Genomic DNA, 18,621 nt, shown 5'->3' on the forward strand with positions numbered 1-18,621 from the left:
GAGAAAAGTTTAAAAAACAAACAAACAAAACCTACAGGGAAACTACTTCCCTCCCCAAGCTATTTCCCTCTGGGGTTAGCTAGAACCCTAAAGAAAGTTCAAAAACTTAATTAAGCTCAGGGCTATACATTTAATTCAAACCAAACTCACTGAAAGATCAAATGAACAAGATGTGTCCACTTTGCCTGACAGACAACACATAATGACCTGTTTTTTCTCAAGGATAGCTCAAAAGCGTGGTGTATGAGCTAACAGCGTGATAATCACAATATCCAATACATTTGCAGAGACAGTCCCCAAGTTTTGCCCGGTTTTTGACTGATGTGGTTATTTCTGCGGACCATGTCCTTTACAGCCTCATGCTGCTTTACACAGACTCTACGCACTGCTATTCCCCACTCACAGTCAGTAACACAAATACTGGAGCCACTTAAATCAGTTGAACTCCTGTGCAACTGAAGGAACTGTGGTTAGACGCCCACAGAGCCTGTCTGGAACATTACTCCTATTCCTCCACCCCCCAGACTACACACATAAAAGAATCAGGCACTGGGCGATGGAATAACTCCTGTTTTCTGCAGATTGCTATCAAAAGTATGAGCACTAAAAGAGATAAGCTCCCCACTTTTCTCACTACTCTAAAGAAAACACCTGATTTCAGAGACTGCCTAGTACAACAAAATATTGAAAGGTACAATACAGATAACATCTTTTGAGAAACAGGACTAATTTTCATCTTCCTATAAGAGGATAGTTTTTCTATTAGAAGATGAAACTAAACCTCTAGCAATGAGAGTAAGAACTACTCACTTGTGGTAGTTGTGGACTTGATTTGCCAAGTACTTAAACACATGACAAGCTTTAAAAGTGAATAGGCTCATTTATTTCAGCTTTACCCATCCACTCAGAATAATAGATAATAAAATATTAAAACTTGAAACAGGTTTGAATATCTTGTTGAATTGGAGCATGAATAATGAAGTTGTGAAATAATTCAGTCCCACCTGTAACAAAACAGAGATTCAAGAGAAAGAAATAGCTTTTCCCTCTTTCATTAAGTCATATTTCAAATAATTCTTCTTTTCCAAAGCTTTTTCATCACTCTGTGCTCAGCTATGCAGATGAATGGATGAACACAGGCCAACAAGTATTTTTCTTATTCAAATATAAATTAAACGCATTCCTCTGACTGGGAAGGCAGAGTGTATCCTGCCCCAAAACCACAGTCTACATACTTTAGAAAAATACATTCCCTTCCTCAACTCTAACAAAAAAGGAAAGAAAAAAAGAAAAAAAAAAAAGAAAAAAGAGGCATCTACAATGGAATACAGAAAATATCTGAGGATACACTGCACCTCAAAATCCCATTTCCATGGAAATGGGTGGATGTCCTAACAGATCTTTTTCTTAAAAAGATGCCAATGAATTTAAAAGCTACTTATTTGCCTGACCTGCATATTATTCTTGCTCACATCACTGCACCAATCATTTCAGGTGGCATATGGAGTAATAATAGGTTAGAACAAGATCGCTTATCATAATCTATTCCCTATATTAGGATGCAAACCAGAGCACAAGTGTCACTGCAGAGACAAGTGCAGGAGCTGTATATTTTCTATGCAATTCACTCCTCTTCCCCAATAACCACATCGCTGCACCTTTTCAGCTTAGAGACAAAAAGCCCATTTTAATAAACCTTCCCCCCCCCCTTTTTTTAAGTATAGACATATCTTTACAATAAAAATCTTAGCAAGATCAGGCCCTTTATTCTTCTGTCTTTAAAAAGTAATTTTATGATGGGAAAATGCTCATTAATTTTGCCATGTTTCAACCATTTTTTTCCCCCCAAATTAAGTCTCATTCTTCAACTAACCTATGCTCTCTCTACCTGTGCTCCATCTATCAAGGATGCTTCCAAAATTATAAGTAAAACCAGCTGATATTCATTTCACTGTCAGAAGAGGAGCATGTCTTACCCAGTACAAATGGCTAGAAGCACCTACTTGAAATATACAGTTCATCATCTAGGCCTGTTTCTATCAGGAACAGATGGAGGTAAGGTGATTAAATTTCTTCATTTTGATGGAAAGAACAAACACTTTCCTAGACAGCCATAACACCTCAAACCACTTAAAAATAATGAGTATTAAAATGCCATTTTCTCTACAGAAGAGTTTAAGTAAGGACACCTACAACTTTTTTTTTTTTTTAAATATACTATTTCCTACTTATATTATCCAATGAATTGTCTTTCATTCTCCTGTAAATTTGCTAGATAGATGACCTATAAATAGATTCATAATAAATTACTCATCTCACCAAGCTGAATTACCAAATTGAGATTCCTAAAACATCTCTTTACATCCTCGCTAATTGTGAAATGAGTCACATAAATTTTCAAAATTTCATCAATTTGTAGAGTATACAGTAAAGGATTAAACACTTTTCTGATGTATTACGCATGGCATGTCCTTTTACTAGGCAATACTGAGACACAAACGTAACTGCACACGGTATGGCACACGCTGGATGTGACATCGGGCATTTGGCCGTTAGAGGTGATGCTGGCAAGGTTTTCACAATGGAGATTCACTGCCTGTATCCCTCACCCTTCACTTTAGGCCCTGGTTTGGAACAAGAGGGGTAATGCTACACTATGACATTACGTGTACAATCCCATACCCATTACCATGGACTTCTCTTAAACACTTCCCACCGCAGGCTCAGCCATACTGCCTCATCAGTGGATATCTCAGAAAAGTCCAGATTCTCCAGTCTCAAGCACTAATGAACAAAGAACCCAATCAAAAATTCCTCTACCACTCTGATCATTAATTAAAAGTACCTCCAAACAAGCAGGAAAATACAGCAAGCCTTGACCACACAGCAGCCAGCTCAAGAGGATGAGGCAGACTGAATTCCAAGGAAATGGAAACGTCTGCTCCTCTGTCCCTTCTTCAGAAGTGATCCCATACAGACAGGGTAACTGGCACACCAACATTTCAAATTCCATCCAAACCTGACAGCTCAATTTTTATTGTGGTTCTTCCACAAATTTTTCAGCGTTTACCTTTTAAGGAAACATTTGTGATTTTCCCTTATTCCACCACAAAGGAGATGATTACGAAATCTCTGCAAGTTTTCCTCTTGCTTAGGAAGTTTATTTTCATATCCAGTTTTTACGATTCATTAGAGCCAGCTCTAAAATGCCAAAAGGCATTCAAGCTGTCGGTGCCTATAAATAATGGCAGATTCATGTTAAAGTATATTTACATATCAATTACTTAGGACTCAATACTACATGCGCTCTTGAAAAATACATGACTCTTGATTATAAATCAAGACAATTCAATTATGCATTTTAAATGCATAATTGTCCTCACATTTTCATAAATATTGGCAATATGCTATCAGTCTCTACAAATGCTTCAAAGAAATGAAAGAATGCCTTTTCAATACTGTAAGTGCTCTAAAAGAGGACTAGTCATTTCACATTAAGTCTCGCAAAACCGCAAAGACACATTAGAAGAAATCCTTGTTAAAGTTCTATTAGTTTATATTTTCTCACCAATGCAGTGCTAATAAAAACGTGGGGAAACTCCTAAATTATTCCTATAGAATTACAGTTCTATAAAAGAATTATGAGCTGCTCCAATATCCTTGCTTAAAGGCAAAGTATTTGTACAAACTTCTGAGGCAGAAAATAGAATATGCCTTTGTCCACTTTTTCCAGCTTTACAAGACATTTCTGTGCTCTAATAGGTCTTTTCTGCCTCTACAAACTGTCATCCTGCGGTAGTAATCTTAAACTTCTACAAGCATCAAAAGCGAAGGCACTATTGCCCCTATAAAACTACTAATCACAGCTTTAAGTTAGGGCAGTTCTCCGAAAGAGGAAAAGAAACCTCCAGTCCATCCATTGGCTCCAAGGTAGGACCAACTCTTCCTGAAACACCCCGGATAAATTTTTGTTTAGCTAGTCCTTAAAGCCTTGTGGTGCTGGATAGCCTGTAAGTTCCCAAAACAAACTGCGGCAGGACTCAGCCAGCTTTTCTGCTGGACAATTTTCAGAACAGCTAACCTAAATTCCTTTGCTGCATTTAAACTTTACTACTTCTTGCCTTACCGAGGCAGACATTGACCTGCAACTCTGGGCAGATTACCCAGGTTAACTGAAGGTCTCCTTCAGTTTTTTTCTGTCTGGTTCTCCTTTCAACCCTTGAGTCTTTTGTGTATTTTAAGTAAGAAAAAAGCATGGTCTCTCCCTACGTGTTTATACACCCCCCAAGGCAAAAGGGGCTCTCTACATGCTATTAGGCGACAGTATCAAGATGATGCAGTAAGATCCAGCTTCCAAAAATACGTGGTATACTTCAATGATTGATTAGACATCATCTTACACAAATGTCAAAATTGCAACACAAACCAACAGGTTTACAGATTATGACTTAAAAAAACCCCAATAAATTAATACTTCATTTCTACAAAAACAATGCTGAGTACAAAACTGCCAGTAGGATAGGGCTAGGTAATAAGCAGTAGAGGAACAGTGATAACTATCATAATTTCCATAGCACTTTTTTTTTTTAATGGACTATATAATTTTTGATCAGTGTTGAGAGTGGTCATCTATGGCAGATGAGTATGGTAACCAACAGTTCACACAGAGAGGGGAAAAACAGCAGTCAAAGCCTGAACTTTCAGAAGGACCCACTAAATTCAGTGCCACCAGTTTCAGCTACGCAGGTGAAGCTACAAAGGGCTCTGCAGAGGTGCGAGCACTAGACTTACAGTAACCACTACTAGACTTACAGTAACCACTCGTGGAACACTATGCTATAACACACAGATATTTTTCACCACAATAACTTTTCAGCTACAGCTTTTAGAGTACTCACAACGGCATATGATGCTTTACCCTCTTGTGTGAATCAGAAAAACACATAAGGCATAGACTTTTCATGCTGTGTAAAGAAGAGCTGGGTAATGATGTGTGTAAAGGATGCATGATATTTGAATGAGAAAGCAAAATGATTTCTAATGACTATGTAAGAATAGGGTTTCTCTGCATTATCTGAAATGACACGTGATCTGACAATTCAAACAAATCCAATGCTAACACTCTAATACATGTCCATAACTGAGCGCTATTTACATTTCATTTTTTTCTTCACACACGCACTGACAGAGGCTGCATGTGTGATAGAGAAGGTTATCTGATCCTACTGATGCACGGTTTCGTGTTATTGTAACACTGAGAAATCCACTACTGACAATTAGTCAGTTAAATGCAGAAAACATATGACAAACTATTCACAACCAGCCTATGCTCCAACTAGGATAAGGCTTGCTATCGCAGCAAGTGGGGCCACTTTAATTTTTGTATTTTTGAAACCTTCACACACTTTTTATTTATGACTTTTAAAGCTTAATAGTCCCCTTCCCACTCTCCAAAGCAGCCTCCCTCTCACTTGATACAAAACTTCCAGGACTAACAGCATTAATAACCATTCTCATCAATGGGTAAAGGCAGCTCCAAAAGTAAATCAGATGAGTTGGTTCTTTGTTCCTGGATGTTGCCTTGGATGTTCAAGCCGCAACTCTTCCTCTTAGTCGAGACAGACTTGATAGCCTTGACTGATTGGCATGACTAATGCTGCAACAGACATACTGCAGATCACATTAAACAGCTGTGCAAACTGCCTGCACTCACGACTTGGCTGCTGCCATTATTTTTATTTTTGTTTGATGCGATTATAATGTCTCAGTGCCCAATCCTGGATCAGGAATGCCACGTGACAACATTCCCCTCCTCTTCTTCCACTCGCTTTTCTCCCAGACTGTTTGAAACATTGCCTCAGTGGGCAGGATGCAGGGAATAATTGGTTGGGAACAGAACAGGCACCTGGCAACTCTGAAAAAAGCTTAGCTGCCAAAACCCCTTTCTGGCTCAGCCTTGTAACCCAACAGTTAAACACTAGGCACTGACTCACCGAATAAGACAGATTTTTGCACAACTTCCAGGACAAAACCCTCAGCTATGCAGTCAAGCCTAGTTAGAAACCAGACTGAAAAGAGCCCTTCCCCCTAAAACTGGGAGCAAGTCCTTGCTTAAAATTGCAGAGTGAGAGCAAACAGTCCAATAACACAGCGATACAGTTACCATACTCCAAACTGCCTGAATGTTTGCAGACCTTCTGAATTGTTTTAACTGAACTAGCTCATCCAATTCTGAATTAATTCACCCAAAATAAAGACCTAATAAATTATACAAGACAACCTTATTTTTATTTCTGAAATCAGAGAAAGAAATATCCCAAATCTTTCCTCTTAGCATAATGTTGTCCCTTCTGTTGCCACATAATGGACTGCAATTTAAAGAAAACTAATACTAAAAATCCCTCAAGCCAAAAGGATAAACTGGCGATAAAAATGTCTTAAATAATAAGGATGGATAAACTGTATTACTTTCACACCAAGCACAGCTGGAAAATAAGTGAATTGCAAATTTATGATTTAATGATACCCTCTTTCAGAATTCTGTTCACTCTCTCAGATGCCAGGGAAATAAAAGTCCCAAGGCTGCTGCTTCACACGCAACTTAATGGCAAGACACATCAGTGCCATTATTTTTCCCATCACTGAGGTGGACAGAGAGATGCCTCTGACATAAGCAAACAGGCAAAGTAAAGTGATGGGAATAAGAATGTCTACTCCATATTAATAAAAGAATATTTTCATTTTGGACTAAAAAATAGATGGAAAAAAAATCAAACCAAAAAGGCAAATTAAGTTTTGTGTGTTTGATATTAATTATTCCCTGGATATGAGTTAACAGATGTCAATATGGAACATTTTTTCTGCAGAGATGTTTGTCAATCTGTCAATAGTATTTTGCTTATATGACAAGCAAAAACTTGTTAACATCAATTGGTTTGATAAGTCTTTAGTCGTATCATCAATGACAGGCTTCAAAAAAGGTTGTCAAAGTAGCTTTAGGGCAAAAAGGAAAACAAGAACAACAAACTTTTAGCCTTTAACTGCCTGTATTTCAGTGTTACTTTCTGTTAGGAGTCAACTATTAATTTCAGGACTAGAGACAGTCAATAATAAAGCAAACCTGCTTACAGCTTAGTTTGCTTTACTCGTGTTTCTGTATTTTATCTCCTCTGAGGGAGACAGAGCAACAAGGGCAAGGGATGGTGTGTAGCCAAAAGCCTGAGGAAAGACTATGTAGTGCTACGTCTGGGTCACATCTCAAGTACACGTACCATTTATGTCAGCATTAATGGGCAATTCTCCTACACCAGTAACGTATACAATATTATTTTTATTCTATCAAGACCACATGCAAGAAAGAGACAGCGGATGTGACTTGCTTCAGATTGTAGGTAAGATGCTTCTGGCCTTGGCCTAATTGTAGTCACTAAATACATCTCACCAAGAGCCTTGTCATTATGGGCTCTCATACTCACTAGGGTCTTCAAAAACACGATTCAGCCAGTCTGACATATGAAACCTGACGCCGACTCTCTCTGCAATGTGTATAAAAAAGCTGAGAGAAAAACCTGCAGGAATTTAGGAGTGTCCGATATGTGGGACGACTCCAGGCCAAAGCAGAGGACAGAGATGGCAACCAAGCTTCAGCGCTCCAGACAGCAGATTTACTGACAAGACTGGGTTTATTTTAACCTTAGCTGAATCTTGTTGAACCCTTGTTGAATCCTACAAACAATCATCACATAGTAAATATAACCGATCAGGTCTTCAGCGGGAATAAAAATGAGCACCTGTTGAGCTTGGTAAGGATGTGAAAGTACTCAAGGATGAGGACTTCAGTGAGGACGGTTGAAACAGCACTTCATACATGCAGGGGAGAACCAGGCATCACTCAGAACCTCTGAAATACTGAAGGAAACAACCTCTTCTACTTGACTGCAGGACAAAGAGGAGCAATGAAGCAGCTTGAACACCCAGAATCAAGCCATCTTCCCCTTTCCTGTTACTACCTGAGAAAAGGGAAAATGGTTGATGTTCTGACAAAGCAGACGCACGGCACAAACTCATAGAAACAAGACAGGCAGGAAGGAGGGGGGAAAAAAAAAAAGAAAAAAAGAGTCTGGAATTTAGATAGTGAAAAAGAAAGGAATTCAGAACCGTTGCAATGACCTGTCTGACCTAGGAAGTATTGGATATGGCAGACTGCAAACAAGACCAGCAGAGTATAAAAGGGTCACTGACTCCAGAGACAGCATTTCCATCCAAAAGCCAGTGGGTAACCTTTTGCAACAAAAAAAACTTTTTTTTTTTTTTTTTTTAAGAATTATAGACACTGACAACAGCCAAATTAAACCAGCAGCAAACCAGCCAAGATCTTAATTTTTCTCAAAACCAATATTGCCAGCTTCACTAAATCAAATAATGGCACACCTGTATTTTTTTGCTTTAATACAAAATAGACGTTTTAAAGACAACTAAAAGAGAGAAACAGATCTATTTCAAAGTGCAGTTGAACATTTCATTCTGGAAGATTTCTTCTCTTACAAATGTCCTTAACATTGACAGTGCCATATTTCAGTGCAACTAAAAGACAGTGCTTCTGCATATTACAGCCCTGCAGATTTTTTTGTTTGTTTAGTCATTCCTCAAAGGCTCCATGTTGTTTGGAGACATTTACAACAATTAATTGCCCCCTCAAGGTCCCAAGAGCAAATTTTTATCTTCTCAAACAAGGTAGGAATCAGGTTAAAGGTTACAGGGAAATGACTGAGCAGACACAAACTGTGAATGCTACATTAGCCACAATGACTCTTGGGATTGAAAACCTACTATTAGTTAAGAGAGGATTCATTCAATTATCTTACCGTATATTCATAAGCTAATGGACATGGTGTATGAGGAGAGGAATCACAGAATCACAGAATGGCAGGGGTTGGAAGGGGCCTCTGGAGCGCTTCTAGTCCAACCCCCTGCCAGAGCAGGGTCACCCAGAGCAGGTGGCACAGGAACGCGTCCAGGCGGGTTTTTAGTATCTCCAGAGACGGAGACTCCACACCCTCTCAGGGCAGCTTGTGCCAGTGCTCTGTTACCCTCAGACTAAAGACATTTTTCCTCATGTTCAGATAGAACTTCCCATGTTCCAGTTTGTGCCCATTGCCCCTTGCCCAGTTGCTGGGCACTACTGAAAAGTGTCTGGCCCCACCCTCTAGACATCCACCCTTTAGACATTTGTAAGCGTGATGAGAACCATTCTCATCTTCTCTTCTCTAGGCTAAACAGACCCAGGTCTCTCAGCCTTCCCCCATAAGAGAGCTGCTCCAGTCTCCTGACCATTTTCATAGCCCTCTGCTGGACTCTCTCCAGTAGTTCCCTGTCTTTTTTGAACTGGGGAGCCCAGAACTGGACACAGTACTCCAGGTGTGGCCTCACCAGGGCAGAGGAGAAGGGGAAGATTCATTAGGTTCCTCTCCACCCAACTCTCCAGCCTGTCCAGGTCTCACTGAATGGCAGCACAACCTTCTGGTGTGTCAGCCACTCCTCACAGTTTGGTGTCATCGGCAAACTTGCTGAGGGTAGACTCTGTCTCCTCATCCAGGTCATTGAATATGCTGAACAAGACCAGACCCAGTACTGACCCCTAGGGAACACCGCTAGCTACAGGTCTCCAACTAGACTCTGCGCCACTGATCACAACCCTCTGAGCACTGCCATTCAGCCAGTTCTCAATTCACCCCACTGTCCACTCATCTAACCCACGCTTCCTAAACTTACCTACCAGGATGTTAGGTGGAACAGTGTCAAAAGCTTTGCTAAAGTCGAGGTAGACAACATCCAATGCTCTCCCTCATCCACCTAGCCAGTCATGCCATCACAGAAGGCTAGCAGATTGGTTAAGCATGTTTTCCCCTTGGTGAATCCACTCGTGATAACCTTCTTTTCCTCCACATGCTTAGAGATGACATCCAGAATGAGCCTCACCTCCATTACCTCTTACAAGTTAATGAGGAATGAGTTGTGTTGCATTTAGGCTAAAGCAGTCTACATTTTTGGCCAGTCAAAGCCAGGGATGGCACAGCTACAGCTGTGCACAGACACAAGCATAAAGGACTGTTTCAGGTCCATTCCATGCTAAATTTACTCTGCCCCACTGTCTCAATTAGCAGAGCTTCATTAGCCCCGATGTAGGCAGCTAGTGTTAAGCAGTAATATATACAAAGACTATATAATAGAAGGAGCATACATTTACAAGTCAAATGTTGGGTATGCAGATGTTATACACCTGAGAGCTACTGAAATGCCTTTTTGTTTTAAAATTGTTTAAACTCAGTAAGTTTCATCACCAAAATTAAGACCCGCTGATTGTGCTGTAGCAGACAGAAGAATCTATTTAGCATAGTGATAATCATCAGCTAAGTTGTGTACCTAAGACTTTAGTGCACCTGCTTCTCCGGTACTAATACAAGTTTCAGAACTAAATTACATCTCAACCAAACCTTGATCATCATACAAAGCATGCACTGCACAACAACTCAAACATGCACAAATAAATCTTTGTGTAATGTCCTAAGAACAGCTAAAACTCATACAAACGAAGACATGCATAACAGTGTCTACTAGCATCAGACAAAGAAGGAAACAATCTGGTTTTCTAGCATGAATCTCAAGTTCCATCCCGCCTCCCTTCTGCCCCAGACAAGGTATGTTGCTTCTCTACTTCTCCAGGTCTGTGTTCCTTTAGGCATCTTAATGACTTGAAGCTTATAAGATAATTAAGTAGACGGAGGCAACCGGTTCTTTTCCTGTAGGTTTTGGGAAGAACATAAACCCAGACCGCTACAAACAAAAGGTCAGCACAACCTAGGTCCAAGGGAGTGCAAAACGATCCAGGAAGAACGTTTTATACATTGCAGATGACTCTCACTAGTACAGCTGAGCCATCAAGGTATTATGTGCCTTAAAAACACGCAAGGAGTTACAACTACAAAGAGCTTAGAATATGAAGTTGACCTGTGCTTATTTTGTACTGTAAGTTTTCTTCCTGATTTTGCCTTGAAATTTTGCTGCAAACAATATCCTCCTCCATTCGAAAAGTCACAACATTTTGTCACTTACTCTTGCACAGGGGTATACCATTACAGTGATGCAATTTTCACAGGAAGGTGGTATTTAGAGGAGCTAATATCACAGACACAATGAACATGCAGAAAATGGCTGGAAGCACTGGAAAAAAAAGAGACAAAGGAGATAAAGCCAGATTCACAAAAAGCAGCAAAATGTTGAAATTGGGACTTCAGCAGAGATGCTCAGGTACAGGAGATGGAAAAGATGATCAAAGCCCTTCGACAGATTTTCATTAGTAAAAAAAAAAAAAAAAATCTACAGCAACTTAAGTTCTGGCTAAGCACAAAAGCACAACTCCGCATTGGCAGGGATGGTCAGCTGGCGTTGCTCCAATGCCTACGCCTGACCAATATTCTCTCAGTAGATATTCTACTTCTGTCTGCAAAGGGGACCAATGACCTCAGCATGCCAACATGCATCTCTAGAAATAACTTCTACTCAATACACACAGACTGATTTCTTCTCCTGTTGTTCAAAAAGAAAAGAGCAACTGCACCTCCATCTGCAAAAGGAAGTGTTAGAATGTACCAGGCTATGATTCCAGCCTGTGAACGTTAATTAAACACAGACTACTATCCTGCAGTGCAGAATCAGATATTTTAGAAATCTGAGCTTAAAAGAATACAAATCAGCCTTCAGTATTAGCTATTTGTTTAATTTACATTCTCCTTCTCACTCTACTGTGGCAGTGTACTGTTAGGAATAATATTTTAAGTATCTAATCTCACCACAAATTCCACTTTAGGAGTCAGATGTTCAAAGTTCAGGACCGCAATGTTCAGCATTACCACATCTGCATTTCTGTGCTGAACTGCCTCGAGAAAGCACCCACCCAACACTGATCAAACCTGAGCGTAGGTCAGGAACTGAAAAGTCAATCCAGTGGTTCACAGAAAAATAATTTTCCTCTTGGATCGCCTCTGATCCTCCATGTCCACACCATTATCTGTATTTTTCAGCATACTATTCGTAGTCCTGTAATGCAGCTGTATTGCTGCATGGGGAAGCTTCCGGTCCCCAAACCAACTTTTTTACCTTTGGATCAGCAGTCAGCAGCTTGAATGCTTGATACACTTGTGCTTCTTTCACACCTCCACCGAGATCCAAGAAGTTGGCTGGTTTTCCGCCATTCAAGGATATTATATCACATGTTGCCATTGCAAGTCCAGCTCCATTGACTGTAATTGTAAATACCAAGTGCGTATATTTTACATAAAAGTACGTAAGATTTGTGAAAAGGCTTAAAACGTATCAGCACAACCACATAACATGGTTCAATACGTTACATAAATATTTATTTCTAAATAGGTCAGTATCTATTCAAGGATATTCAGTGCAACAAATAATTCAAAATCTGGTGCATACGCACCTACATTTAGATTTCTTTATGACTTTATTTTAGGACTAAGATGTTCACCTTGCATTAAGCATGTATGAGCACTGGAATGGTAACTGTGGAAATGCAAAGACTTCTGCTTAAAAAAAATAAGTAAAAAAAAAAAAAGAGACACGAAAACTGTGAATAGTGATCACATCATGAGACGTGAAGGACAAATGGACTCCTTAAGCTCCCCTTCCATCATTCTGATAGCAGTAGATGATGCTTCGTATTACTGTAAAACAGATGACTAAATTGTGGGGACAGATATCAGATGCTCCTGAAACTGCCTTTCATTTTGTCTTTGCACCAGCCTAGAAACATTCCCATGAGCATGAATGTCCTCTAAGCAAGGAAAAGTAGGCGTGAATTATTTCTCCCCAGTAAGTTGCTCCTGCTGGACTAAGTAAGACTTCTGTGTCACCTGTAATTCAGCAGCAATATCTAATATTAAAAAAAAAACCAAAAACAAAAAACAAAAAAACAACCAACCCTCCCCAAAAATACTGTAGCGATGCCAATTACTTAGGGTTTTTCTGGTGGTTTGTTTGGTTTTTTTTAATTAAGATTAAAATCTGACTGTCACTTACTGATCAACTGCAACACATTATCAGCATCTTCTAGATTTGTGGTTAGAGTACACATCACGGAATCACGGAATCTTCAGAGTTGGAAGGGACCTCTAGAGATCATCTAGTCCAACTCCGTCAAAGCATCAAAGCAATGTAAATACTGGACATTTTCTAAAACCAGTCATTTCACCAAGCTGAGATAAAATGACTAATTCAATTAGATTCAAAACAAAATGTTGTACTCGGTAAAAGAATTTGTACAAAATGAAAATTATTTAGAACATAGCTGACTTTTTTATTTTTCTCTTCTAAACACAAGAGTAATTTCTGTTCTACAGAAACTTCAGGAAAATAAGAAACTGGTATTTTCCTTTTAACAACCAAACAGCCTCTTTAGCAGCTTTCCTTAAAAAGAAATGGAGTTCAATATTCATTGGTAAATGGGAATATCATGTTTTCACACACGTGCTTTTGCAGTGCCTTATGAGTAAACACAGCATCATTTTTGAAAATTAACAATCAAATTTTGAGGACTTTTCTTGTCCTGATTACTGGAAAGATCAATTGCAACGGCTTAAAATTCAGAATGTAGAAACCCCACAGGCTTCCCCCTTAGCCTGCCTTCTCTCTGACACCACACATGCCCTCCCTGTCTGCTGCCGTAGTCTTCATCATAGTTGCAACACAATTTTAGTTTCATTCCCACAAGAACTTGTGGAAGGACAGACAACCTCAGCAAAACAGACTGAAATACTGTCAAAAGGTGGACTGAATGTCAGAATGTAATCAAAGTCTACACATTGAACAAGTATGAATTTGTCTTCAAATGTCTTTTGGATTTATTTGTTCTTACCAAAGCAAGCAATATTTCCATCCAGTCCTATATATTTTAAGTCGTATTTGGCAGCTTCGTTCTCTATAGGCTCATTTTCAGACTTGTCATCCATGGCAAATATTTCTTTTTGCCTAAATTCTGCATTGTCATCAAAGTTTATCTTGGCATCAAAACAAACAACTGGAGAAAAAAAAAAAAAATAAAACAACATATAGGCATTTAGAGATTGCAGTTAATCAGAGCTTCGGAACTATTACACCAACTACCACAGCAGGGAGGGGAGGGGGTTGCTTAAGGACTGATGCCGCTTCCAACATACGATCAGGTGAAGTTCTAGCCTTTATTCTGGTAGAGAAGGTAAAGTTTTCCTCAAATCCTATATAGAGAAAAGGCACAGCAAGTGTCTCCCTGCCACACAGTCATGTGCCTTTGTCAAGGGATGATCATCTATGTTTGCTTTACATAAAGTTTCCATAATTTATGAAGGCAGTTTTTATGACGTGGACAGGTGGTCCGCAGTGATTTTGGTATTTTGAAAGTATGACAGATGCGACAGGTAACAGGTTAGCAATCCAAAGCAATGTTTGGTAACATGCACTCATTTAGAGTTGAGCAATATAAAATGCTTTCCTTAACATTATAAATTAAAAATATGGCTGTTAGCTATACACACATAATTTCCCTAAAGATCTAAATGAAAACAACTATAAGCCAATGTATGTTAAAAATGATCAAAAAGATGAGTTTTAAATAAAGAAAATTTTAAAATTCAATACAAAACTTCTATAAATGTCAACATCCTCTATGGTTGTAAAAACAAACTAAAAAGTAGCTAAACCTGACTATATTGAATAATAGATACCAAAGACTAGCTAGTAGACATAATATTCACAAAAAAAACCCAATCAGTAAAAGAAATGCATGTAGAGTGAACTGGTTATTTGCCTATTTACAGACTACTTATTCCTATGGGTTTGCACAAACACCTCATTAGATTAAAACATTCACTATTTAAGTATTCTGATTTGTACTATATCTAGGTTATAATTACTGACTGAATTAGAGATTTAAGTGTCTTTAAATGCTACATCCAGAAAAATTGAGGAGTTTTTCTTTCTGCTGTGTTTTGATTCATATTGCCATCGAAACACATACATGGTACGTATGCATCTGCTCATGAGCACTGTACGCGTCTCTGCAACCAGAGGCCAATTAAATTTAAAAGACAATTTTTAGTTTTTGATATAGATACCCATCAACTAAAGTAACTAATCACACAATCCTTTTTAGTGGACAAATACCTCTCTCGTTTTTTTTTTTTTAATGTACAATTGCTTAACTTAGGAGAAATGTCTAAGCAAACAGCAAACAAAACATTTACACAAATGGAGAGTCTCAGTGGCAAGTCTTGATTTGCATTGGGTTTTCTTCTTTTGGATTTCCAATGTTGCTGGGGGTTTTGTGGTTTTTTTTCTAAATACATTTGATTTGTAACCAATACCGGATAAAATTAAAACAAGATCAAATTTAGTTTCAGTGACCGCATTTCAAAAAACTATTCATGAGGTTTGCGTATAATAACCTCTCTTGGAAGAGGCTAGATCTTGCCTGGTCAACCATCATGGGGGAATCCACCAAAAGGAGAAATGTCTCAAGTTCATAATATGCTTCTACTGTACTGGAGCTGCTTTAAGTTTTTTAACAATGAATTAAGACCTTTACCATTTTTCTTCTTCAAGCTTTCAGTTCCTTAAATAGCTAAAACAACTCAAAGCTCAAGTAAAGCTCCAGTTTCAGAGCTCTGTTTACCTTAGACATGATCAGCCTCAATGTCACATTAACAGAATCTCATTTCTACAGAACATTCAACTTTAACAGAGGCCATTCTGTACAAAGTAGCAGGAAAAACACCTATTAATATTTATCAAACAATTTTCACCATCAAAAGCACATTGTTACATGCATGATAGATTATACAAATGAAATTTTCTTCTAAACAAATATCAAAGAAAGCTCCAACACTCTTATATTCATGGAGTATTTGTGTTGTTTTTGCTCACAGTGTAGGATTTTTGTCATCTGCCAATTGAACAGCTTACACTGAGAGCAAACAAAACAAAAAACCCCAAAGAAATTGGCAGTTACAGGCTTCTGACCCAATAGTGTTAAAAAGAATTTTCTACAAAATTAAACAAAAGGAAGTACATACGACAATGTATTTTCTTACGCAAATTCACAAAAGTGAAAAACACAAATCACAGCAAGAAATAAATCCATCTTAACTGTTACTTTGACAGGAATAATGGTCTTCATACAGAGACTTATATTTTATCATTAGAAATAACTGCATTAAGCTACTCAAATGTTCTTCCATTTGTTTTATCTTTATTCTTCTTTAAGACATTTCAGACAGAGAAGCTACTAACAAAAAAGAAATAAGCACAGGAAGACTTGTGTGTATGTCTGCTAGTAAGGAGGCTTTCACAGCTTGAAACCCACTCTGTTTCTGCTCCTCAGCTTCCTGGATGCGAAACACATGCAGAAAAACCTCGGAGAAAACAGCATAAAAAAATCCTACCATCCCTCAAATTATAAATATGCACAGCCATTCCAGAAAAGCTAAGTTGGCAACTTATCCAAATCAGTTCATCTTTTCCACAGTGCCGCCTCATCACAGTCTAGCAAGGATGCAAACATAGTACCCACCATGGTTCTTCAGGACCTTCTAGGACCACCAGGTTTTGTTTCCTCTCAGTCCAAACTGTCCTCTCCTTCACTTGCCCCTGCTTGTCTACCAATTTCCCCTGTGTGGGGACCCAGCCGAGTACGTCCTCGGCACCCCAACGATGCCACTGCTCTGTTATCCGACAGCGCTGCCTCTGCCCTCCTCACATCCCTCTCAGTGTCTCTACACATGTCCACCGTGTCCACTCACTAATACCCAAGACATACTGAAAGGTCTTCCTTGCAGGATCGCATGGCTGAGATGACGTAGGTACTGAACCGGGGATTTTGTCCTTTGCTCTGCCAAAATAACACAACAGTAAAGTGTTTCTATACCAGTCACCTGAGCTAGTTTTGAACCAGCAAGAGTGAACACCAGAAACAGCCTAGTCTGGGCACAAAGAGCTCACCTCAAGCTCATTTCTCTGCCTGACAGAAGGCAATTGTCACAGATGTCCCAATTTCTGACTGAGTATAAGGACTACTGAGTACCTTCCATATTGCCTTGTACTGTTAAAGTATCTTGGTCAATGATTCTACTAAAAAAACCCTGATTTCAACAAGTTTTGAGGAAGGAAATTTTATTTTTACAGCATCAGTGGTCTTGAACCCACAAAATAAACCTAGTGAGTGCATCAGTCATAGCAGAGAAACATACCAATGAATTTGTTTTGATTGAATTTGAAATGAACATCATAATCCACAGGAAAGTTCCGGCAGTTTTTGTTACAGGTATTTTAAAGGGCCCATTCATCCCCAAAAGGTCAAAAGTGTCATGTGCTGCACACTGATCGCACTTGAAAAATCCAGACTATTCATTTTGCAAGGCCCTATTTCATTGTTCTGCTTCTACTTCACTGTGCAACACAAAATGAAAATATCCTTCTCACCTCATTCCCAACTGGATTTAATGAGGCCAGTGGATCTATTTAAATGGCAGGGAAAACCAACAGTCTATTGTCTTCTGAAGGCAAATTTTCCATTTCTAGTTAAAATACAGCCTACAATAGAAGTACACTGATCAACAGTGAGGCTTTTTGTTTCTCTCCCCCAGCACGCATTTCACAAATTGACGAAGAACCAAAGGAGCCAGAGTTAGTTACTAAGAATTTGACTTACATTTATTAGGCCGAGTGAGGTTTACAATGCAGAAACTATTGATTCAATGGGTATGTTATTATGGTACTTCAAATGAGGTGGAAATCTGAGCACACAGTGCTGAGAAAGATTCTCAAACACAAGATTTGAAGCATTGGTGGACATCATTCTCACAAGGTACACTCGGTCCAGAGAGCTAAAGGCTTCTGGTGGCAAGAACACCAAAAAAACCCAACCAAGAAGGAATTCAATAAAGGTCTCCTAGTAAAGCAGAATTCTTACATTTAGGCTATAAATATGCTCTTCCAGCTTAGTTAAACCTGAAATCAGTTCATTATATAAAAAAAAAAAAAAAAAAAAAATCGAACACACATTTAATCATTATTATCACTGTCTCCGAATTATCCTCCTAGACTTTACTAGAAAAGACATTCCTTTTGTATTTCTTTAAAAATTGTCACTTTCCAATAGGGCATTTTAGTGTCCCAGAGCCTATTAAGCTGCGTTAGATAAACAGGGTGGGGCAGGTTTTATTTTACATCTTTTCGAGCTTTTCAGAGTTCAACATTAGCAGAATTTTCCTTTTAAGCTGTGGACAATTCTCTGCCAAATGTTTTGCATTTGGTTTGTTAATAAAAAAGAGAAAAACAAGGTTGGACAACTGGAAGAGACTACATAGTTTCTAGCCACAATTCAGCTTTTGAATTCATGACCAACTGAGCCAAAAATATGGATTTTTAGTGAAAAGCTTTTACTTTGCAAACTAGCTGCGGGCACATAAGAAGTATTTTAAAAAATGCTAATTCTTTCCATTGGTACTGACTCCAATGAGGAACTCATGTTCTTAACTGACATAGTAGTGATCTATTTCCAAAAGTTTGCAGAACAGCAAT

General features: G+C 38.7%; 1 protein-coding gene across 1 annotated transcript in view; it reads right to left on the bottom strand.

The window, feature by feature from the left end:
* SUCLG2 (succinate-CoA ligase GDP-forming subunit beta) overlaps positions 1-18,621 on the bottom strand; it is a 133,137-nt gene that overhangs the window by 43,931 nt on the left and 70,585 nt on the right. Inside the window, exons 8-9 of the mRNA XM_054216103.1 lie at positions 13,925-14,086; positions 12,157-12,299 (exon numbers count right to left, since the gene is read on the bottom strand). Coding sequence (XP_054072078.1) covers positions 12,157-12,299; positions 13,925-14,086 — 305 coding nt within the window. The remainder of the gene's footprint in view (positions 1-12,156; positions 12,300-13,924; positions 14,087-18,621) is intronic.

This window comes from Rissa tridactyla, chromosome 10 (assembly GCF_028500815.1).
Source record: "Rissa tridactyla isolate bRisTri1 chromosome 10, bRisTri1.patW.cur.20221130, whole genome shotgun sequence".
Classification (NCBI taxonomy): Eukaryota; Metazoa; Chordata; class Aves; order Charadriiformes; family Laridae; genus Rissa; species Rissa tridactyla.